This window comes from Bos grunniens, chromosome 10 (genome assembly GCF_055505025.1).
Source record: "Bos grunniens cultivar Pamir isolate PY7600 chromosome 10, Bosgru_T2T1.0, whole genome shotgun sequence".
In the NCBI taxonomy this organism is placed as follows: domain Eukaryota; kingdom Metazoa; phylum Chordata; class Mammalia; order Artiodactyla; family Bovidae; genus Bos; species Bos grunniens.
The window spans coordinates 75,016,070-75,040,678 of record NC_141174.1 but is presented as its reverse complement, the minus strand read 5'-3'; the positions used below and the strand labels follow the sequence as shown (position 1 = coordinate 75,040,678).

The 24,609-nt window shown below is 38.1% G+C and overlaps 1 protein-coding gene across 6 annotated transcripts in view; it reads left to right on the top strand.

The window, feature by feature from the left end:
* The window catches only part of SLC12A6 (solute carrier family 12 member 6), an 84,893-nt gene that overhangs the window by 51,332 nt on the left and 8,952 nt on the right, over nt 1–24,609 (top strand). For 5 of the 6 annotated variants that reach the window (XM_086322080.1, XM_086322081.1, XM_086322084.1 and 2 more), the window contains 16 exons: nt 7,949–8,043; nt 9,501–9,632; nt 10,323–10,469; nt 11,814–11,868; nt 12,350–12,480; nt 13,153–13,394; nt 15,515–15,729; nt 16,494–16,652; nt 16,831–16,929; nt 17,397–17,454; nt 17,986–18,160; nt 18,464–18,582; nt 20,096–20,194; nt 22,692–22,811; nt 23,725–23,829; nt 24,205–24,373. In XM_086322080.1, coding sequence (XP_086178206.1) covers nt 7,949–8,043; nt 9,501–9,632; nt 10,323–10,469; nt 11,814–11,868; nt 12,350–12,480; nt 13,153–13,394; nt 15,515–15,729; nt 16,494–16,652; nt 16,831–16,929; nt 17,397–17,454; nt 17,986–18,160; nt 18,464–18,582; nt 20,096–20,194; nt 22,692–22,811; nt 23,725–23,829; nt 24,205–24,373 — 2,120 coding nt within the window. Of the gene's footprint in view, nt 1–2,637; nt 2,759–7,948; nt 8,044–9,500; nt 9,633–10,322; nt 10,470–11,813; nt 11,869–12,349; nt 12,481–13,152; nt 13,395–15,514; nt 15,730–16,493; nt 16,653–16,830; nt 16,930–17,396; nt 17,455–17,985; nt 18,161–18,463; nt 18,583–20,095; nt 20,195–22,691; nt 22,812–23,724; nt 23,830–24,204; nt 24,374–24,609 lie in introns of all 6 variants that reach the window. The other variant, XM_086322085.1, reaches the window with a different exon arrangement.

The window sequence follows — 24,609 nt, the reverse complement described above, 5'->3', positions numbered from 1 at the left end:
TGAGCTCATAAAAAACTCGTCACTACTGGAGTAGTCTAGTGAAACAATTCATTATTCTGAGAATTGGTCTAAAAGAAAAAAGTGAAGTATTAATCTTGCTTTTAACTATACCAATGGGTAACCAAATAGTAAATTACAGGGAATGTCTGTTTATAAAAGTATTTCAGCTAATAAATTAAGGAAAAATAACAGGATATCACCATTTTTGTAGCCTCTCATGAATTAATGAATCTAGGCATTGGTCATCAACATTTGTTAGTATCTGAAAAAGAAAGCAACTATAGATGACTCATACCTCCAGATGGATGATCAAAATATCCCTAGGAGAGTATTTTCCTCCCTCCCCCATAAAAATACTGAATGTGGTTAAGCCTTTAGACCCAATTATCAATATATAGGAAATAGAAGAAAACAGAGCAACATGTTAAACATCACATGGATGCTTATCAAAATCCAGATCATCAGAAACTTTACTGAACACATGACATAGGTTCTTCAATAAGTGAACTGCAAAGGAAAAGAGAGAAAGCCAGTAGACTTAAGAGATAAGCAACCAGTTATAACGTGTGCCTCTGATTTGACTGTTGATTCAGACTTTCTTCTTGGAGTAGGAAAAGGCCACCCACTCCAGTATTCGTGCCTGGAAAATTCCGTGGGCAGAGGAGCCTGGTGGGGTACAGTCCATGGAGTTACAAAGAGTTGGACACAAATGAGCGGACACACATACATCAAACTAAAAATAAAAAACATAACATTTGAGACAACCTTTTGTGTTCACTTGGTCACATAGTTCAGACCCAAAACTGTGTCAAGGGATATTAAGTATACTTACTGCTCTTGTTCTGCCTTGCTCAGACCAACAAAGGCCATTAGACAAGCTCAGGAGTCTAAGGGAGAAATCTGAGGTTTATCTTACATCTAAGTTGAAATGTAAGTGGTAATTGAACAAAAAATAGCAATATTATAGAAATAATAGCACCACAACAATAAAATGCTTATAAAGAGCAAGAATTTGGCATACTCTTTCTGCCTACAAAAAAGTATGCCATGACAAATGGAAATCTGATATTTTCAGTAGAGCCAGTGGCACTCCTGTCAGTTTTCATTTGAATGTTCAATGAAACACCAGTAAGTTTTTCAGTAATATCAGCATTATATAGTTGGTAAAATGAGAATAAAGAAACATAATAGTGATCTGATGGGCTGTTTACTTCAAAGCATTACTGAGGCCAGTCTCACTAGGTATCCTCCAAAGGCATCTTAGGATTCTGCATAATTCTAAAGAAGTTCTAGGATGGATATGAGTTTGTTTTTTTAGTTCTTGCAGAATAAAGGTTATTTGCTATTCAGAAACTAGAATTTCCATTCCACTTGGGATTTCCTGGAGTCATAGTAGTGACCCAGATTTCTGAAGTTTGTACATCAGAAAGCAGCATGATTTCCAAGATATTCAGACCAAGAATTGATCCACACCCTTCAGTATAACCACTTTTGATTTCATACTGGGTTGAGCCATGCCTTTCAGTTAACCACTTCTGATGAGAGCTTTGCTCCTTGCCCAGAAAGCCCTGACATTTCCTAATTGACCAGGAGCTCTACTGCACCCTCCCACCACCACAAGTAGACCCTGGGTAAGACAATTTGGAAGGCATCATTGATCTCATAAATGCAGGCAAAGTCTCTGGAGACAGTCTTCCCTCCAACCACCCAAAACAAAATTAAGCAAGCAAGTAGAAGTTGAGTCAGAAACTTCAAGAACCAGAGTGTCTGAAAGTTAGGGTAGTTGCACCTGAAACTTGAAACCAGAGAGGCCTCAAACAGAGGTACCAGGGCTGCATCCCAGGAAGCCAGAGCTGTTAGGAGATGGCTTAGACCAGCGAGCAGCAGGGTGGGGGCAGGGGAGTTCTGAAGTCAGATTTTTATAGCAACAATATTATAGGGCTACTGAATAACAGGGAAGTAGTATGCTAAGGCTGGGACTCCTTTCCTCCTGCTGTAACTTTCAAAAGGAATGAAATGGTGTTGAGTCTGGAATATAACACTATTAAATGTCTAAATTATTTAATAGAGGATGCAGCTAGGAACATGAAACTGTTTAAAGAGAAGGTAAACAAACAGTTGTTGATATTTTTAAAAATGAAAGGGTTAAACAGATTAAAAACAGGCGAAAGATAGTTGTGAACAAAAAGAAAACCACATGTAGACATATCTTAATAAAGCTGCAGGACATCTAAGAAAAGATCTTGAAAGCAGCAGAGAGAAGAAACAGATCATCAGAATAACAACAGGATGATAAACTTCTCAGATAACAAATAATGTCTTAAAGTGTTTGGAAAAAATTTATTATCCTAGAATTGTGCTTAGCAAGACACTTGGGGTTAAGGGCAAAATATAATTGTAGATAAGTAAAAGCCAACAACATTTTTTACCACAAAACTTGCTCTAAACTATTTGTTTTCAACGAGGGACAATTCTGTCCCCAAAGGATATTTGGAAATGTTTGGAGGTATTTTTGATTGTCACTATTGGAGATGCTACTGGAATCTAGTGACTAGAGGCCAAGGATGCTCTTAAACATCATAAAATGTGCTGGACAATATCCTACAACAAATAATTATACTGTCTGAAATTTCACAGTGCCGAGTTTGAGAAACCCTTCTCTAAAGGAATTCTAAAGAATATACCGCAAGTAAAAGGAAAATGATCCCCGAAGACTGGTATTCTGAAATGCAACAAAGAATATTGAACAAATGAAATGGTAAATGTAGACCTTCACCCAAGTCAGTGTTGTCAATATGAAATAATTTTAGTGTCTTATTTATGTAGTGAAAAAAAAACTCCTAGAAATGTTGGACAGTAATATGTAAGTCAGGAAGTGAGAGTTGGAACTGACTACAAGAATAGAAATAGAGTGTGAAAACTCCAAGCGAGGAGAGAGGAAAAATGGAATAAGGGAAAGTAAACCAAAAAATCCAGAGAGAAAATGAGAATGAATCATAGAGAAAGAAAACGAAAGAGAAATAAAAAGATAGTACAGTTCAGTCTGAATATATCAGTTGCTAAAGTTGGTGGACCTAACTTGACAATTAAAAAGACAGATTGTCAGATTTTTAAAAACACAGCTACACGCTCTTTACAGGGTATCTACCTACAGCATAAGAACCCAGGAAAAACGAAAAGTTGAAAAACAGAAAAGGACATTTAACCAAAAGACAACTGGTATAGTTATCATTATCTTTTCCTTCTGTTGTCTTAAGATTTATTCTCTTTCTTTTCTGGCTTCTTAAAATAGGTATTTAGCTCATATAATTTTTATTCTTTTTACTTTCCTTATATAAAACTTTAAAGCAATAGCTTTACTTTGAGGTGATGCTTTTGCTGCATCAGACAAGTTTCAATAGGTGGTGTTTTTGTTGTTACTCAGTTTTTAAGTAGATTAATCTTTGATCCTTGAATTGTTGGAAAATGTGTGGTTTTTAATTCTTAAATTTGCATGGTTTTTAAATTTGTCTGTTTATAATTAAATTCTAACTTCTTGTTATACACCAAGATCGTGGCTTATATTTGATATGTTTGATATTTGTACAATCTTTAAGATCTAGTACATGATAAGTTTCCATATATAAATTTTCCATGTATGTTTGATTAAAATGTATAATCTCTTATTTTGCATGCAGAACTCTATCTCCATTAAGGTCAGGGTTATTCATTCTATTATTTGGATTTCTTTACCTTTGCTATTCTGTCTGCTTCACTTATCAATTATTGAGGAAAAGTATGTTAAAAAATCTCCTTGTGTGATGGTAGATTTATTAATTTCTTGATATAGTTCTGTTCATTTTTGCCTCAAATATTTTGAGGCATGGATGGATGGATGGGTGGATATGGCCTTTTTTTTCTTAAGCTGCACTTTGGCTTGCAGGATCTCAGTTCCCTGACCGGGGATTGAACCCAGTCCACACCAGTGAAAGCACCAAATCCTGACCACTAGGGAACTCCCTAGGCAACCTTTTAGATCGGCTCTGTTGATCCTTTCTTGCTGGTATTCATGCCCTTGTGTAATCCTCTCTCCTTTGAGTGAGGGCTGGACTTTATGACTCCAAAACTTCTAATTATTAGAATATGACAAAAGTGATGTCACTTGCAAAATGAGGTTACAAAAAGACTGTGACATCTGCCTTGCACCCCATCTCTGGCTCTTTGATGGCGTGCTTTGAGGGAATCCAGTTGCCATGCTGTAAGCTGCCCTGTGAAAAGTCCCACATGGCAAGGCAGTTGAGAAAGCCCCTTGGCCAACAGCCTGAAAAACAAAACTGAATCCTGCCAACTATGTAAGTAAGGCTGGAAGAGAATCTTCCCCAGGCCTTCCAATGAGACCACGGTTCTGACAGGAGACCATGGAATAGAGTGCCCAGCTAAGCCATGTCCATATATCTAGCGCCCACTAACGGAGATGGTAAGTATGTGTTGTTTAAGCCTCTAAACTTGAGAGTCATTTGTTACACAGAGAGAAATAACTATAAACAATAGATGTATGTTTAAAATTTATATACTTCCTTGGTGAATTAGGCCTTGTGTGGTTACCCTCTCATTCCTAATAAAGTTTTTCTCTTAAAGAAAAATATATCTGCTAACAATAAATCTGTACCAGCTTTATTTTGGTTAGGTTTTTCCTGATATATCTCTTTCCTTTACTTTTATCCTTTGTGTGTCCTTATTATGACTCTTGTAAACAAGAGACATGATATATATGCCTGGATTTTGTTGTTTAATCCAATGTGTCAATCTTTATATTTTAACTTGTAAATTTCAATCCCTTACTTAAAAATATTCTGTCTACTCCCATCCCCCAAATGAAGAAAATAACGTTAACACACTCTCACATCACTCTTTCCCAGCCCCAACCCCTGTTGTACTGTTTTTATCTAGAATAGGTCAGTGGCAAAAAGGATGGGACTTCTCAATAAGTGGACTTAGAAGAGCTATCCATTTGCTAAAGAACTACATGATCTGATTTCTTCCTGTCTTTCTAGCCACTCTATCCTAACTCTATTTTGGCCGTGTTATATATTCTGTTTATGAGTCCATTAAGATTATATCTGCTTTAGGATCTTTTATTTATTTATTTTTGCTTTAGGGTCTTTTAGAACTGCTGTTCCCTCTACCTGAAATGCAGGTTTTTCCCGTCCATCCTGTGCCAAGAGGACAGCCAGTTAGCACATACCAGCTCATGAAAGCCAAGTGTATCTTCTCTTCCTGAAACCAAGTTCAGTGAAGTCACATTAGTATTTTAAAATTAGCCTATGTGAATATTTGGCAAATACTATAAATTAGTATATAATTCTGGAAGACCTGCTTATCATCACTCTAATGATCTTATCAAAACTTGTCTGTCTTCCCATCCTGTCATAATCTATCCCAGTACATGTTTCATTTTCTTCATTGAACTTATCACTTTTTTAAAAGCTATTTTCTGTCTTTTGTGACTTTAGTATATGCACAGTGAAAATAGTCTATAACTGCCTTGTCTACTGTTGTAGTGCCCAACATATAAGAACTTAGTAAGTATTTACTTATTGAATTAATTGAATAAATGAATTACTCTAAAGTGGTAATAATTTTTAGCTGTGTCATTCTCTAAAATTTTCTGGAAGCGTTGGAGAGAAGATAATAATTGTATTTCTTTTTATGACTTTTTATTATGGGAATTTCCAGAGGTACAGAAGAGTTAAGTAGAATAGCATAATGAAACAACATGAACCCATCGCCCAGCTTCTGGTTGCAATTTTTCAGCCCCCACCAAATTTTTTCCCCAGAATATTTTTGCCCTTTCTAAAGAAAATAACCAATCCGTATTCATATCCCTCTGATTGTTTCCTGACATTTGGTTTGAGTCAGGATTCTAACAAGTTTTGCACCTTGCGACTGATTTGGTATGTCATCTTAAGTCTCTTAATTTATGAGTTCACCTGTTTTAGTTTATGCCATTTATTTGTTAACAAAAGCAGATTATTTGTTATATGGAATTGTCCACATGCTGAATTTAAAAAAATTAATTTTACTTACTTTCTTTTGCCTGTGTGGGTCTTCTTGCTGTGCGGGCTTTTTCTCTAGTCGTGGGGCTACTGTTCATTGTGGCGCATGGGCTTCTCACTGTGGTGGCTTCTCTTGCTATAGAACGTGGACTCGAGGGCACACGGACTTCAGTAGTTGTAGCACAGGGGTTCAGTGGTCCACATGTTCTGTGGCACGTGGGACCCTCCTGGAGCAGGGGTCATTGGCAGGTGGATTCTTTACCACTTGATTCACTAGGGAAGCCCCACATTCTGAGTTTGATGACTGCATCTTTGTGGTGATGTTTAACATGTTCTTCCTTTGTTTTCTGTGAACTGATAGTTAGATTTAGAGGTTTGCTTATATTCAGCTTCCATTCATTCTTTGGTTAAGAATGAATTCATTCTTTGGTTAAATTGTACAGTGTTTCTTTTATTGCATTACATTAGAAGATTGTGTTGTCCCACTTTTAGTGATGCTAAGTTTGATCAGTGGGTTATGTCTCAGACTTTCACCTAATGCTTTTAGCAACCATTGATGATGACTGCTCATAACCATTATTTCATTAGGGGTTGGAAATTGGTGGTGTTTTTTTAATTATGGCATTCCATCTGCATTAATTAGCTAGAATGTTGCTATGATGAAGAAATTTTCTCTCTTTGGTTACCTTGAAATATAGTTGGTACAGGAAAGGTGGGATTAGGGCTAATTGCTTAATTCTTTACATTTATTATTTTTCAGACTGATATTTTTTCATAGCAACTCTGTGAAGGGGACTAGTTTTTTTTTTTTTTTTAATGTACCATTTGGATATTTCAAGTAGTTGCATTTGAATTCATTGTATTATGTATTTTTAGTGTTCACATTATCCCATTTTCAGCCAGTGGGAACACCTTCAGATTGACTCTTCTGTCCTTTGACATGACTCTTCTGTCCTTTGACATGACTCAGTTATTTTGATAGCTTTCTGTTTCCCAAGCTCATCTTACATATATGAGGTTTTAGGACTTTAGATTAAAATCTTTAATTTTTATATTGATATCTAGTTCCTCAATATTTAAAATCTTAGAGTTTGGGGGGGGGCTTTATTTATTTATTTTTGGCCTCAAACCATGCTATATGTAGGATCTTAGTTCCCCAACTAGGAGCTGAACCCTGTGCCCCCTGCAATGAAAGGATGGAGTCTTATTAACTACTCTGTTGCCAGTGAAGTCTTTAAAATCTTAGTTCTTAATGACATTTACACAGTTATTAAAATTCTCTCTTCTGCCAGACCTGTATAGCTGTGTAACTTTTACATGATAAAGAACCAGAGTTAAGAAAGCACTCAAACAACAGAATCTCTACTGTTTTAGGGAACCCAATCTCTCCTTCGTTTTTCCTCGGAATGGATTCACCAAATTATTGTGGGATGCCTGTATTCACATAAAAAGATATGTGGCAAATGTTTGTACAAAAATGGTGTCACTTAGAAAAGGTCAGACAGCCCTGAAGGCCAAAGGCTTTTATTGCCATTATCAACAGGAACCGTGTGTAAAGTAGCCTTGTCCAGCACAGTGTTGTACACCAAGCAGGTACTCAGTGACTTTTTATTTTTCATTCTGGCTTTGGATGACATTAAGAGTAGGCTCTCTCTAGGCTAGAGTCTTAAAAGAATAGTGTTTCCAGTCTTCATATTGTTAAGAAAAGGAATGACCCATGTTTACTTCTTAAGAGATTTGCTTTTGCTCCTTTTCAAGAGGAAGTCACATTCTCCAGGCAGTGCTACCACTCTTGAGATGAAAATCTGAATATGAAAGTGAGTTTCATTATTACAGAGGCAACATGCAGTTCTTTGGTGCTGATGCCTCTTCAGTATCAATGAGAAACTAACATGGTATACTTTTTTTTCCAGATGATGGACATAAGAAAGCGCGAAATGCTTATCTTAACAATTCCAATTATGAAGAAGGAGATGAATATTTTGATAAGAATTTGGCACTCTTTGAGGTAATATTTGGGAGAAAACTAGGGCAGAGACTTCAGGAACAGAAATTTCAAGATTGTTGTCTTCCACCTCATCTAGTTTTAAAATTGTACAGGTTGGATAACTTAATAACTGTTAAAATATAGTACTCATAGTTTGTCATTGCAGTTGATTTAATCTATATAATTATTGCTAGTTAACAAATAACCATTGAATCAAATTTCTGTGAAAGAAAGAGGAATGTTGACATCACAGGCATATGGAGAATCTTGCTGTCTAATTTAACTAGGATATAAATGTTTATGTTGTAATAATCTATAAAATTTTTCAAGTCTGTGTTTGGGATGAATTTACCTTAGAACTAGTAACCAAAAGAGTTTCTCTAGTGGCTCAGCAGTAAAGAATCTGCCTGCAGTGCAGGAGCTGCCGGAGATGTAAGTTCTGTCCCTGGGTTGGGAAGATCCCCTGGAGGAGGTCATGGCAACCCACTCCAGTATTCTTGCCTGAAGAATCCCACGGACAGAAGAGACTGGCAGGCTACAGTCCATGGGGTCACAAAGAGTTGTACATGACTAAAGCGACTTAGCACAGCACTAACCAAAAAGCAGGGTAGGAAGCAGGCTGTTGGATTAAAAGGACCTGAATGTCTCATCTGACTAAGACGGCATGGACTTTGATGGAATCTGTGGCCTGATTGTTGAAAGGAGCCTGGTTTAGTCCAGCACTGCTTTGTCTTACTTTGGACAGTGATTCGAATGCCACTTTTCTCAGTGTTCCTGTTTTTTTAAATAATATTTTCTCTTAGTTTCCTTCAAGAAAAGGTCTGAGGTGAATATTTGGTTCAGTCACAGAAGTTTTTCATTGACATGTCCACGCTTGGTGCTGTAAATAATAACTATAAATATGAGTTGACTATTAGTAATACTGTTAGCAGATTGCTAGCAGTACTGTGATTAAAAATTATGTCATCGATGTTCTTTATGAGGTTTGCAGTCGCATGTGTGCTCAGTCATGTCCGACTCTTTGCGACCTCATGGACTGTAGCCTGCCAGGCTCCTCTGTCCATGGGATTTTCAAAGCAAGGATACTGGAGTGGGTTGCCATTTTCTCCTTCAGGGGATCTTCCCGACCCCAGGGATTGAATGAGCATCTCTTGCATCTCCTGCATTGGCAGGTGGATTCTTTACCACTAGCGCCATCTGGGAACCTTTTATGAGGTTACAACTGTCTATAAGGAGCCAGTGTGGTTTTTTGTTTTCTGTCAGCTATTACAATCATAAAGCCTTTCATTTAAGAATTTCCTAAGAATTCATGTAGCTCTGATTACATCTTATAATATGAGGGGAGAATAAAATCTCTGATAGATTTTTAAAAAATATTTGCCTGTGATTACCTTGCAGTTTTCTGGTAGATGGATCGTTTTGATGTTTATTCCCAGTGTTCTTCATCATGTATTTCTTCCTTATTTCTGGCTTTATAGGAAGAAATGGACACCAGACCAAAGGTGTCTTCTCTCCTTAGCCGCTTGGCCAATTATACTAATCTGACACAAGGAGCAAAGGAACATGAAGAGGCAGAGAACATCACTGAAGGGAAAAAGAAGCCCACCAAGGTGAGGCCTTAGAATAGTAAGGCAAGTTAAAAGAGCCCCATGTAGAAGACAGGAAAAAATGTCCTGGGTATCACTCTTTGCTCAACAGATATTGAGCACTTTGTATGTGCCAGCCATGTGAGGGGTGGGTTCTGTAATGTGTAGCTGGGAGATGAGCATTCCAGGGAAAGGGACTAGCACTTCAAAAGAAGAGTGTCCACACCCATGAAAATATGGAACAAAATTACAAGTTAGCTTTCTGGCTGTTCAGGAGTAAAGCAACACTCAGATCTTTTTATCAACTCCATTTACCAACTACTATGAAAAATTTATACCAAGTTCTGAAGAAATTCCATCAAGTCATTATCCCATTTTTTTTTTTTTTTAAGAAAAAACTAATGCCCTTGAAGAATAGAAACTTTTAAATTGTTGAAGATGAACCTAAAAGTTTGTGATGGGATTCCTATGTAAAAACATGTGGAGATCTCTGTAAAGTTAAAATATGTATCTCTAGGAATATTAAGTATGGTGATAGACATTTGTTAGATGGAGATTTTGTATGTGCCTATTTAAAGATACTGCTTAAACTTATCTCTGTTTTGCAATTAAAATTATAGTTAGGGCACAAGTTTTTATATAAAAGTAAAGGGATGAATCAGCTCTTCTAGATGACTACATGATTTTTTCTTTTGTCAACATCTTTCTTTCCAGACTCCCCAAATGGGTACCTTCATGGGTGTCTACCTCCCATGTCTACAAAATATTTTTGGAGTGATCCTGTTTCTGCGCCTCACATGGGTGGTGGGCACAGCTGGAGTTCTGCAGGCCTTTGCAATTGTCCTTATCTGCTGCTGCTGTGTAAGTCCCAAGTTGACCGCTGGAAATCACCTGGAACATGCAAAAGCTCAAGAGTATCATGCTTTAACCTCTTAAGGAATAAAAGAAAGAATACATACTGGGAAAATACTCATGATCTCAACAGGAGAGATTATTTTGGTATTAAAATCTAAAGGATTTTCAGTTTAGTCAGTTACTCACTGCTTATATCTGTAATATATTGTACTCAAAATTACGAGGAAAGGCTTCCCTTGGAAGTAGAAGATACAGCCCCTGACTTCAAACACTTCAGAAGACAAACCATTTGAATTTGATAATGCTAGTGTTGTGACAGAAAATGTGTTAGAAAATGTGATGTGTTACTCCACTGCAGGACCAGTAAACAGCTGATTGTTGTTTGGGGGTAAGAAGTATTTATTTTGAACTGGCATCCCTTACCCCTTCTCCAGAAATTGGGGTGTTATTTCCACGTCTTCTTTCCATTATACTGAGAACATTCTGGTCTTCTTTTAATTTAAATTCCTCTTATCTGTGTATCCCAGCTACATCTGTCAGTTTTGTTGTAAATTGATAGATTATTATAAACATTTTTTTATTATTAAGCTGTCTGCTGACTTATTGCTGTCACCATCACACACTCCCTGTACATTTTGCTCAACTGAGTACCATGCAAAGCAGGGTAAGCGGACATAGTCCATATCATTCATAACTCAATTTTTTTTTTCAGTTTCTTAGTCTTGAAACTTGAGGGCCGTATTTGACTCCTTGATTGCTGGTCATATCTCATCAGGTATCAAGGCCAATGAGGTGTGCCTCTGAAATCTCTTGTCCAACCCCTTCTTTATATTCCTACTTCTCCCACTGCAGTCCTTTCCTCTCACTGAACCACTGTATTAGCCTGCTAACAAGTCATTCTGCCTCCATCTGCTCCCCATCTGCAGTCCACTCTCTACTCTGCCACTATCAGGTAATTTTTTTTTAAATACAGTTCTTGTGAACTCAGAAGTCTCCAGTGGTTCTCGTTACTGAATATTCTTGTTATTGTAGCCAGTGTTTAGTCAGTTTCCAATCTGTTTTCCAAGTTTTTAGCTAGAAGATCAGGGTAGGATCAGTGGTTCTTAATAGCACCTAACCCACTGATTACCATGAAGGAGCATTTTAACGGAATACTCCGGATACCAGTAGTGTGACTAGTGCAGTGATGAAGCTCGTCATCTCATTTCCATACCACTGAGTATGAGGGAACTCCTTCCATGTAAGTATGTAGAGTTGAATATCCGACAGGTGCTCTGAGACCTGCAGATGGGAAAGTAGTGTGGAAATGTTGTCTTTGAATAGTAACAGCCTTCTCTTTTCTCTTTATAGACGATGTTGACTGCTATCTCCATGAGTGCCATTGCCACTAATGGAGTGGTGCCAGGTCAGTAGCTGAGATTGGATTTCATGGATTGTCACTGATTACTGTATGTTTATGCTATAAAGATAGAGGTGCAGACTTCCAAGGAATGTTATTTATTTAGTCTGTTGGCCACAGGCACTACTGTTTGACTTGAGAAAACGTCTTTTAAAAAAATCTTTATTCTTTAAGCTAGAATATCTCATTTCTACTGCATTTTTAGCTTCTTTTAGTTGGAATTTATATTTTATCCAGCTATCTGATGCCTCTGATAAATATCATCTGATATTTTTCTTAGTAATACTGACAAAATTGTGCTGCTTTATGTGGGATATTAGATGTGTGGTATGAAGGTTTCATCTTTTACTTCCTACTGGGAAATCTACTTTTTATCACATTCAGGGTTTTTAAAAGCCTGAAGCATTTATCCTTTTTTACAACTTGTTTACATTCCTGTTACTAGCATGCTTTCTTTATCTTGTTCACCTTCTGTTTTACCTTTTAGCTGGAGGCTCATACTTCATGATTTCCCGAGCACTGGGCCCAGAGTTTGGTGGAGCTGTTGGCCTCTGCTTCTATCTTGGTACCACATTTGCAGCAGCTATGTATATCCTTGGTGCCATTGAAATATTTCTGGTGAGTAATGGCTTAATTGTGGTCTGTAGTATGGAAAAGATACAGACTTGGACTTATTTTGCTGTTTGATAGCAAAGCTTTTGAGAAATCATCTATAGGAATCAATCAAGTGATTGACTGCTGACCTGTTATTGACTGCCTACTGGGAGTATGAGTCAGAGAGGCTGAAGGTATCCTTTGGCTGCCTACTCCCTCCCCTCCACCCCATCACCAGCACCCTGCCACCTCACCCAAAAAGGTAAAGTCTCAGAAGCAAGACGTGCTAATGGGGAAAAAGTAAAATAAAGTTTATCTCTTTTGATGTTTTTATCCCAATGACATAAAATGTTTATTTATTTATTTATTCACTAGGATATATTTTTTACTATTTAAAGTAACAATAGCAGAAGTAGGACTCAAGATAATCTTTACAGTTACTTTGTATAACACTTTGGATAAGCTATTAACATATCCCTTGTTTTTCCACTTGGAAGTGTAAGTATTCAGAATAGCATGTAGGCTAATCAATGACACCCTATTTTTGTGGGCATTTTAGATCGAAACATGAATGAGGCTATGTCTCCAGTCACTTTGTGTCTCAGTTTTGCTTTCGTTTGTGAAAGCAAATGCAAACAACAACAACCCTTTGATTACTTTGAATGACCTTATTTTCTCCTTTTTTTTGCTTAACAGGTATATATCGTCCCTCGAGCTGCCATCTTTCAGAGTGACGATGCACTCAAGGAGTCAGCAGCCATGCTAAATAACATGCGTGTCTATGGGACAGCCTTCTTGGTCCTCATGGTATTGGTGGTATTCATCGGCGTACGCTATGTGAACAAGTTTGCCTCACTCTTTCTGGCCTGTGTCATTGTGTCCATCTTGGCCATCTACGCTGGAGCCATCAAGTCTTCTTTCGCACCTCCACACTTCCCGTACGTGTCTTTGACTAGGCATCATTATTAGGTAGCCGTTAACAGCATCTGGTGATGTGATCATTTCAAGGCAGAATTTCACAGTTTCACTGAGATTTCCCCCTTGGATAAGCCCAGTTAGATCTGTTCAGGAAGCCTCTGAGGAAACTGTGTGTGTCGTCTTCCTTATGTCCCAAGCATAGAATTGGCAGCTGTGCCATCATTTGGATATAGACAGTAGGTTTTTCAAAACCTTCTGATAATGATTATGTATATTTGAACTATTCATGAAAGGCTTTCAAACAGCATAGTTATTGCCAGCAACCTTGATAAAGTATTTAAATGTTAGATTCCTTTTATTAATGAAAAATCAAGAGAGTCAAGAAAACCTTAATTCCTACCTAAGTATTTACAATTGAATTTTTTATTTTGATTTTAGTACAATAGTACAATTTAGTACAATAATGAACTCTCTAGTCACAAAATAAGGCAAATAAATGTCACATCATTTGCATATGTATCTGTTTCTATATAAATTATATGACATACATAAGTAGTACAGGTGCCTTAATGTATACCCTTTGAAGTAGAAATGGGTTTGTACAAATATGTGACTCAAAGGCTCACCTGTTTTCCGTTTGACTAGAGGCATAGGAACTAGCCAGCACTGAGTATTGCTTGTAACCTTGTTATAGTGACTGTCTTTGAAAAATCATCCAAGTAACCCAGGGATCACACTCATCAGTCTTAGGTTGATTTAACCTGATTACTGAAAAATAGATTTTTCAAGATGAAAAATCAGGTCCAGAGAAATTAAATGACTTGCCCCAAAGTTAATGATTGGCAGAGCAAGAACACAAACCTTGTGATTTGCTGAATCCCAGTCCAGTATTTCTTCTCCTGTGCAAAGTGCTGTCAGTAATAAGAGTCCATGATAAATTTTCAGTCTGCTTATCCAGGAACTGTAAAGTAACTGGAGATCCACTTGAGTCATAGAAGTACTAAAGGCTACATTCTGGCTATATCTTAACTTGGGAAATTCCATTTTCCTCAAGTTTTCCTTTGATGTGTCTCCTCTTTTTTGGTGGGCCAAATTCATGTGTGGTATTTTCTTTAAAATATTTCAGCAAAACAAGTCTAAAAACCTAGAGGAATGCATAAAACAAGACTGGGAAATGTTGGGAGTTGTTGAAGCTGAGTGACAGGCACATGATTTATCACATATGTATGCTATCATTTTGCAGATTTCAAAAGTTGCTTTTTTCTTCCGAGAGTTATTTTAACTGTGGGTGTATTATTCTTTTATTTGTATTTATATCTTTGGTTTAAAGAAAAAAATGAACAGTCTATATTTGTATTATCCTTAAATATCCTCACTCCACTGGTCTAGGCTTAAGTTCAAAAATAGTTTTCTATTAGGCCGTAGAGGGACGGCCTAATTATAGCCAAGCTGTCTTCACTGAAACAGTATCCAGAAGATTTGACCTTTTTCTATATATTTTCAAAGGGGTTTTTATTAGCATAAGGCTTTTTCTTAGACCAAAATGAAAGAGGTGGATTTGTGTGTGTGTGTGTGTAAGAAGAACAAAAAGACTCTTAAGATTTATTTTAGACCCTGCTGCTGCCAAGTCACTTCAGTCATGTCCGACTCTGTGCGACTCCTTAGACAGCAGCCCACCAGGCTCCCCCGTCCCTGGGATTCTCCAGGCAAGAACACTGGAGTGGGTTGCCATTGCCTTCTCCGATTTTAGACCCAACAATTGGCTAATAACGTAGAAATTCTATAAGATGATTCAGCACAGCATCTTCAGACAGTTCCTGTATTTGGATTCTGTTACTACTACCCACCACCTGTGTGAGGTCAGGCAGACTACTTTTTCTCCCTAAATTTCAGTTCCTCCACAACAGAGAAATACTGTGGTACATATTTTGTGAGATCGCTGTAAGGGTTAGGTTGGCAGAAAATGTAAGATACCATTTGCAGAGCTAGTTCTTTTCCCACCCATGACAGTAAAAACTCTTCGAGCTGAGATTTTTTTTTCCTTTGCAAGCATATATATACTAGCCTATTTCTAAACCATTTTCTTTTTTAAAATAGTTTTTCCTCGGCTTCAGTTTTCTTCCTGTTCTTTTTCACTTAGGGTCTGCATGCTGGGCAACCGCACCCTTTCATCAAGACATATTGACGTTTGCTCAAAGACCAAGGAAGTTAACAACATGACAGTGCCGTCAAAGCTGTGGGGCTTCTTCTGTAACTCAAGTCAGTTTTTCAACGCCACTTGCGATGAGTACTTTGTTCACAATAATGTCACTTCGATCCAGGGCATCCCTGGATTGGCTAGCGGTGTCATTACAGGTGAGTTAGGAGGTTTGGGGACACGTTTCTTACTCTTCTATTATCCATCAACACTCACTGCCACAGTACCACTTCCCTTCTTAAATTCAGCATACAACTCAATTCAACATCTTTCTGCTTTTCTGTTAATGAATTTATCCTTTTTCAGGACATCTTTGTAGCGTTGTCTGCTAAAATTTACTGCTCTTGAAAGCAGAGCTGAAATTACTTTTAAACTTAAGATAATAAAGTATTCTGTGTGTTAACACATTGTAAAGTTGTCAGTTTTTCCAACAGCCACAGCTAGAATTACTTTAATGTCATCAAACCCACATGTGTTTTCCTGACTCATCTAAATTTTTGAAATTCTTTCCTTAAGTGATTTCTGTCTTAACTGTCTGGTCCACAAATATCTTTGCATGTAAGCAAGTTTACACTAAGGTGTTAGCATTGATACCTAATTTAAAAAAAAAAATAAACTTTGTAAGGGCGTTCAGCCTAGTCTGCTTAACTTTTGCTAATTTGCATTGGTAAACACAACTGTATTTGTACATACCAAAGTATTTGTCAAACTACATCTGAACCAGATGGGAAAGGGCATTAGGTTTTTATTTTTGTGTACTTTATGATATGTATGTGCATATATCTGTGCTCTGTAGAAGCAAACATACCCTTAAAAACCATATAAATGACAGATCTGATTTAGAATACTGTTGGCTAGAAAATTATCCAGTTGTGTCCTTTCCGTGCTGCTACTGCTTATATACCCCTTGATCCCCCTGCAGAGAATCTTTGGAGTAATTATCTACCAAAGGGAGAGATCATTGAGAAGCCCTCAGCCAAATCTTCCGAAGTCTTAGGCAGCTTAAACCATGAGTATGTCCTTGTGGACATCACCACCTCTTTCACTCTTCTGGTGGGCATCTTCTTTCCCTCTGTCACAGGTAAGCACATGGGCTGTTGTCTGTATTATGGGTGATGAGACCAGGGAAGGGGTTTTTCTTAGGAGACAAAGCTATATTCTCGGGATTCCTAGATTTTCCTCTAGCCTTTGATAGCAGTTCAAATATCAATGTCTAGGAACTAAAGAAGTTAACTTGTTCTTTTTTTCCTTTTTTAAAGGCATCATGGCAGGATCAAACAGATCTGGGGATCTGAAAGATGCTCAAAAGTCCATTCCCATTGGCACTATCCTCGCCATCCTGACCACCTCCTTTGTCTGTATCCTTTTGCTGGATCCAGTTTGAGTTTTAGTTATAGGAACAGCCATAGAACAAGGGTGATCAGTATTTTTATCCTGGTAATAAAGATATCTGCTTTCTACCCCCTCACTTCACACCAGATAATCTACCTGTGAAAGTTGCTCCATCGTGTCTGACTCTTTGTGACCTCATGGACTTAGTCCATGGAACTCTCCAGGCCAGAATACTGGAGTGGGTAGTCTTTCCCTTCTCCAGGGGATCTTCCCAATCCAGGGGTCAAACCCAGGTCTCCCGCATTGCAGGCGGATTCTTTACCAGCTAAGCCACAAGGGAAACCCAGGTAATCTACCTACCTCATCTCTAAAACTCAAGAAAGAATTTATGAGATTAGTGAATTAGTCACTCATTTTACTGGTAGAAATATCCTGAGTGTTTATGTTCATCTTAGAGGGTGAATGGCAATTTCCTTGACTCTCAGTGTCTTAGATTTAAGCAACGTTGTCCTTTTTGGTGCATGTATTGAAGGTGTTGTCCTCAGAGACAAGTGAGTAATTGATTTCTTTTACAGCCACCTATCTATCTTCCATTATGTCTGATCATCCCATACAGCACCAAGACAGTTATAAACTCAAAACCCACCTGAGATGTGTATCAAAAGTAACAATAGAAAGTACATATATATAGGTCCCCAAAAGAGAGGCCAGTATGTTGTTGTATATGATGCAGCAAGTATTCCTCAATAAAGCAGTGAATTTGTCTGAATATTGAGGATTTTCCTGTACAATAAGAGCTGTTGGAAAACTGACTAAAAGTAAAAGAGGGCAAATAACAAAAATTAAAAAAATTTTTTAAGTTTCTGTTTTCTCTATGAGACATAAGGGTGTCCGATTGGCATTCTGAATAAAAGCTGGAAACGTACTTTCTTCATTTCCTTCATACAGGCTACTAGTATTTTTCCTTTCTCATCTGTGAGCATAAAAAATTATAAATAGAAGAAATTGAGTGAATGTCTATCTAGCATTTTCATCTAAAGTTATTTCCAGGTTGAACGTCCCCACTCTGATTTCCCTCCCAGGTTTGGAGATGCTGTGAAAGGTAATCTGGTGGTAGGAACCTTATCTTGGCCATCCCCGTGGGTGATTGTTATTGGCTCCTTCTTCTCCACATGTGGGGCTGGACTTCAGAGTCTCACAGGAGCACCGAGGCTGCTACAGGCTATAGCCAAGGATAACATTATACCCTTTCTGAGGGTGAGTGACCCTATTCTATGCCCTCTTCCTTTTTTCTCCCAGTTTTAGGAGAAACTGATCTTCATAGGCTTAGAAATTATTGGACCATATAATATGAAGATGGGTTTTAGCACAAGACTCTGTATAGCCCTCTAAATCTCTGGTATGAGTTTATATGTTAGTGGAATAAAGGTATTTAAAAGCTACCACAGTTGTAATGCTGTTATCTTAAAGATCTCTGAAACTATAGCATAGAGGAATAAGGGAGCATTGACTCAAACATTTCCTACACTCATCTGTCTGATACTTCACTTCTATGCACAGGTTTTTGGTCACAGCAAAGCCAATGGGGAACCTACCTGGGCTTTACTTCTGACTGCTGCCATTGCAGAACTGGGAATCCTTATTGCCTCCCTGGATCTCGTGGCTCCAATTCTTTCCATGTAAGAGCCAGTTATTCTCTTCATTTGTTGTTGCATATGTGATGTCTAGGTTCATGGGAATTCCCTGGTGGTCCAGTGGTTAGGACTCCATGCTTTCACTGCCAAGGGCACGGGTCCAGTCCCTGGTCAGGGAACTGAAATCCTACAAGCTACGCAGTGTGACTAGGAAAAAAAAAAAAACGCAGTGTGGTCTCATCTATGTTTTTAAAAACATAATAAACAGAGTAAAATATGCAAGGAGTGCTAAATGTTAGCAGTTATGATTGTGAATTTTCTCCCTATTTTTTTTTGTTTCTATACTTTTCTACAAAAAACAGATACTATGATAATTTGAGGGGGAAAACTTTCATTAAAGCTTAGCTTATTTTCTGGCCCTCTAGGTTATTTTCAGTGTGCTGAGGATAAGCATAAGATGACTAAGACACAACCTTAGAGAACTGATGGTAGATAAAGAAACCAGTGATGCTTGTCTAGTATGATGAATACTGTGGTCAGGGTGAACACTGCACGCTCTATGAGCTCTACAGTGGTCCACCTCTGTACTGAGAATCAGGAAAGGTTTTCTGGAGGAAGTGATGCTTATATCATGAAGTGAAGGGGTGAGTGAAGGGGTGAAAGAAATTCCAGGCAGGGAATGTGTGTGAAGGAATCAAGAGATGAAATAGTGCAGTGCATTCAGAGAAGTGAAAGTCTGACTTTGAGAGTGGAAGGTGTGGGTAGGGTAAGTGCAGAGCAGGGAAGTAAGCAGAAGTGGATCACAGAGGACCTGGAACTTTTCCTGAAAGTAGTGGATAATCCTTAGAGGACAAAATGGTCATATTTCTATTTCATAATGATTAATTCTGTATAAAAGATAGGTTAAGTGAAGTGAAGTCGCTCAGTCGTGTCTGACTCTTTGCGACCCCATGGACTGTAGCCTACCAGGCTTCTCCGTCCATGGGATTTTCCAGGCACGAGAACTGGAGTGGGTTGCCATTTCCTTCTCCAGGGGATCTTCCCGACCCAGGGATCGAACCCGGGTCTCTGGCATTGTAGGCAGACGCTTTACCGTCTGAGCCACCAGGGAAGTCCAAAATTGAGCCGGAAGTTGGAAGTTTCCAGTGCCAGTTGGAAGCATATTTAACTAATTCAACAAAGAACAAATGAGAGCCTGAACTATGCTGATAGAAGTAGAGGTGGAAAGGAGAGGGAAAAAGTTTAGAGTTTTGTAAATAGAGGGAATCCATGGGACTTGATAAGTGAATTTAGAACTAAGGTTGAGTAGTGAAGAGGAAACTGAGTATTATCCCAAGAGTAACTGGATAAAAAGTGGTAGTGTCTTTCACTGCGTGAGAACTTAGAAGGTTGAGCAAGTCTGTGGGGAGGTGAAGTTTTTCTACACTCTATTCTTAATCAAAGGCTAGTGGGCTAGAACAAAGGCTTAAATACAGCGAAGCTCTCTAGTTATTTAAAATAATCCTTGAAGAATTATTTTACAATAATAGTCATTCCTCATACATTTTTATTCTGCCAGGTTTTTTCTCATGTGTTACCTCTTTGTGAATTTGGCATGTGCCTTGCAAACATTGCTTCGAACACCCAACTGGAGACCCCGGTTCCGCTACTACCACTGGTAAGTCTGCTTTTTTTCTTCTTCCCCATATTTGGAGAGAACTCATTGAACTTGAAAACTAGGAGATTCTGAACTCTCAATCCAGTTTTCTTCTTGGCCATTTGTTTCATACTGTCTCTTTTAGCTTCCTGTGTTCACATGAATTTCCAGCATCCTACTGTGGTTTTTTAGTACATAGTTCAGGCTCTCATTTCTTCTTTGTTGGATTAGTTAAATAAGTTTAATACATGGTTTTATAATAGCTTATAATACTCAATTGAGAATAAAGGTCAAAACTATGAAATAAATATTTCCAGGCTGCTGTGTTCCTCAGTTTAAAACAACCTACCTTTTGCTTATCGGATTGCCTGTTTACATCTTAGCTGAGCCCTGAGCTTCATTCCTTTCCATTTATCCTCTTGTCTTCATCAGTTTTCCTCAGTGTTCATTCTCAGACTCTCTTCCTTATGACAATTTTATTTAGTTAAAGAGTATGAGCTGTGTCTCTGGTGGCTCGGTGGTAAAGAATCCATCTGCCAGTGCAGAGGAGCATGGGTTCGATCCCTGGTGTGGGAAGATCCCATATGCCGCGGAGCCACAAGGCCCGTGCACCACAACTTTTGAGCCTGTGCTCTAGAGCCCACGTCCAGCAACTAGTAAAGCCTGAGTGCCCCAGAGCCTGTGATCCGCAACAAGAGAAACTACCACAATGAGAAGCCTCTGCACAACAGAGAAAAAGCCCTGTGCATCAATGAAGACCCAGCACAACCAAAAATAAATAGATAAATAAATAAAATTATTTTTTTTAAAAAGAGAAGAACACATTCAAGTAAGTATTTTTTTTTTTAAAAAGGAGTATGAGCCTATGGCATCAGATGGCCTAAGTTCAAGTTTAGCTCTACTATTTCCTAGCTTTGTAGCTTTCATCAAAGCTACATAGCTTTGTAGCTTTCATCATAACCACATAAAGTTTCATTTTATTCATTAATAAAATGGGACTAATCGTATTATCTATCTCATAGGATTGTTTTGAGATAATCTAAAGTGCTTAGCACAGTGCCTGGTACGTAGTAAAGCTCTTAATGAAATGTTGCTACTGCTGTTGCTGTTGTGTTCACATCTCAGTCCTTAAAGTAACTATCACATTTTTAGCTACCATCCCATTTCTTTTCTTTCATAGCTAGAAGTTCTTTAATATGTCCTATTATATACTTGTTTGTACATTCCTCTTTGCTGACTTTTTCCTTGATCCCTTTCTAGCTTCACTTACCAGGGGTGGGTAGTGATGTGACCTTTATCTGGCACAATTTTAGATCATCAGCTGATCTTAATACCATTAATCCTCTTTCTAGATTTAATGTTAGTTAAAAGTTCATTATGAACGTTTTTTTGTGTTACCAGTTGCTTTTGGTTTTTTTCCTCTTTCTCTTTACACCCTATATTTTCATTCATTGGATCTAATCTTCACCAGATTAACAACTGCTCTGTTTGTTCTTTGAAATTTATCATACAACTTAGTTCATTCTTTACACAGTACAACTTCAGTAAATGTAGTTGTCTAATTTATTTAATCAAAACAAGAATTCCATTATTTTCTTCCAAGTTCCCTATGTAAAGTAAGGAAACTAATGGCAGATTTTTTTTCAGTGGGTTCTGCAGGTATGCTAATAAATTTTCATAAAGTTTTTAGAAATATTCACATGAAATGCTTTTTTTCTAAAGATCATAGAGTTGTTAATAATTCTGACTGCATGTCCCATCCCTGCTTTGCCATGTAGGTATTAATTGTCCTCGTAACTGCAGATGGCTTTTGTAGCATCCTGGTTCATTTATGTATTATTCCAGCAATGGGAAACATCAGCACTAAGGAGCTTCCCTATGGCTCGAACAGTAAAGAATCTGCCTGCAATGTGGGAGACGTGGTTTCAATCCCTAGGCCGGGAAGATCTCCTGGAGAAGGGAATGGCAACCCACTCCAGTATTCTTCCCTGAAGGAGGAGTCTGGTGGGCTCCAGACCATGGGGTTGCAGAGTTAGACACGACTGAGCAACTAACACTTCCACTTTCTTTTCAAGGATGCTTTGGGGCTCAGTGCAGATCTATTGATTGTTGCCAATCCATGATAAGATAACTATAAAAACTAAGAAAAAAGGGCTTCCTTGGTGGTCCAGTGGTTAAGACTATGTGTTTCCACTGCAGGGGGATGGGGTCAGTCCCTGGTTGGGGAAACTAAGGTCCTGCATGCCTCATGGCACGGTGCTCCCCTCGCCCCCCACCACACACATGGGAAAAGATGTTTAGAAACTTTTATACCAATTTGACATTGGCACGGCCTCCAAACATAACATTTTTTTTCTAGTAATTCAATTTTACTGCGTTTTACAGAGTTTCTGTCTACAACATATTGGAGTTTTAAAAAATAATTTTTCACCAGTTTAAGAAGCACCTTTATCACAGGCTTCTCTTATAGCTGCTTAGAAAAAACATTTTTTATTTGTTTTTGTCTTTAATTTTCTAGGGCACTCTCTTTCATGGGAATGAGTATCTGTCTGGCTCTGATGTTCATTTCTTCCTGGTATTATGCCATCGTAGCTATGGTAATAGCTGGTATGATCTACAAATACATCGAGTACCAAGGGTGAGTCTCGATACAGTCTTCATTGATGCTAAAACTATGGAAACTGGCTAGTTTGGTTAGAGCCATACCAGTGAAATTACATTAGGGATCCAGATAACTTCATTCATCTGTACCTAAATTTTGATCATAAGGAGAAACTATTGAGAAAATATGGATCAATGAAAAAATAAAAGGAGGTACTGAAATAATAATGATTCAGTTCAGTTCAGTCACTCAGTCGTGTCCGACTCTTTGCGACCCCATGAATCGCAGCATGCCAGGCCTCCGTGTCCATCACCAACTCCTGGAGTTTACCCAAATTCATGTCCATCGAGTTGATGATGCCATCCAGCCATCTCATCCTCTATCATCCCCTTCTCCTGCCCCCAGTCCCTCCCAGCATCAGAGTCTTTTCCAATAATGATTAGTATTAAATAAATATAAATATTCTTGCTTATCTCTTCAGGCAAGGAATTGTGTCTGAGATGAAAAATAAATCAGTCCTGAATAACTTTGTAACAACTTCATTAACAGCTTGCCCAAATTAGGAATAAATAACACTCTGATTTAGATTATGTTGAGTTTTGCTTCCTGTGCATTATTTTTGAAATAATTTGAACTTTGGATCTGTAGTAATTTCCTAATCCAAATTGCTATTTAGCATTCTTGCTTTTCAGCAGTTACATCGCAGGACAAGTGAGTGACCCTCTCAGCCTTTATTCTGAACTGTTGTACAGTTCAGTGTGTTGATGGAGCATAGTGTTGATCTGCATACAGTGGGTTCATTGTGTTAGTGAGCATCATATAAATAGCTAATACAAGTTTTAATCTACTTTGTGTGTATGTTACTTTTAAATAAAGTAAACTTTAGTTTTTGAAATTGTACTTGCTAGATTTTAAATCTGTCTCTGCTGTTTTCGCCCCTTTCTCTCAGAGCTGAGAAAGAATGGGGTGATGGTATCCGCGGGCTGTCCCTCAGTGCAGCCCGATTTGCTTTGCTTAGGCTGGAGGAAGGACCACCACACACTAAAAACTGGAGGTAAAAAAAAATCAACAGAATTGGCACACAGAATTGTGTACTTCATTGATTACAGCATAAGGAAATTGTGTGACCCAAGGAATTCGTGTAATGAACCTGTTTTGACTGATTCTAAATCCTTGATCTCTGTGACCTTTTAGTTATATATGATCTAGACTTCTACCCTTTTAATTCTTCCTTCACGACTGATCAACTTGAAATAATACTGGGAAAATTCAGAATGACTATATAGCCTCATCATTTTCTCTAATCTCTTACTTCTGTCAAATTATATGTTTTATTCAGATCTCCTAAATTAAAGGGTAGGATTGTCATTCTTTCCTCAGATCCAAAGTGTTTTCTCATCTTACCATCCCCCTGCCAACCTCTTTGCAGGCCTCAGTTGCTTGTATTGCTGAAACTAGATGAAGACCTACACGTCAAGCATCCTCGTCTCCTCACCTTTGCTTCACAGCTTAAGGCAGGAAAGGGTCTCACAATTGTGGGCTCTGTCATCGTCGGGAACTTCCTGGAGAACTATGGTGAAGCGTTAGCTGCTGAGCAGGTAACAGTCAAGGCTTAATGACCTAGTAGAATTTAATTTAGCTTATGGTTTCATTCAGCTGAATCATAAGACCTCAGATTTCTAAGTTGATCCCTTTGCTGAGCAACCTAGGAGGTGTCCTTCTTGTGCTGACTTGTATGGTCATATTCTCCAAATAATAAGGTGAACCAGAAGATAATAATTTATTCTTCCCATTCAAAAACTTTCTAAACTATAAGATTATCAAGGCTAAGCAC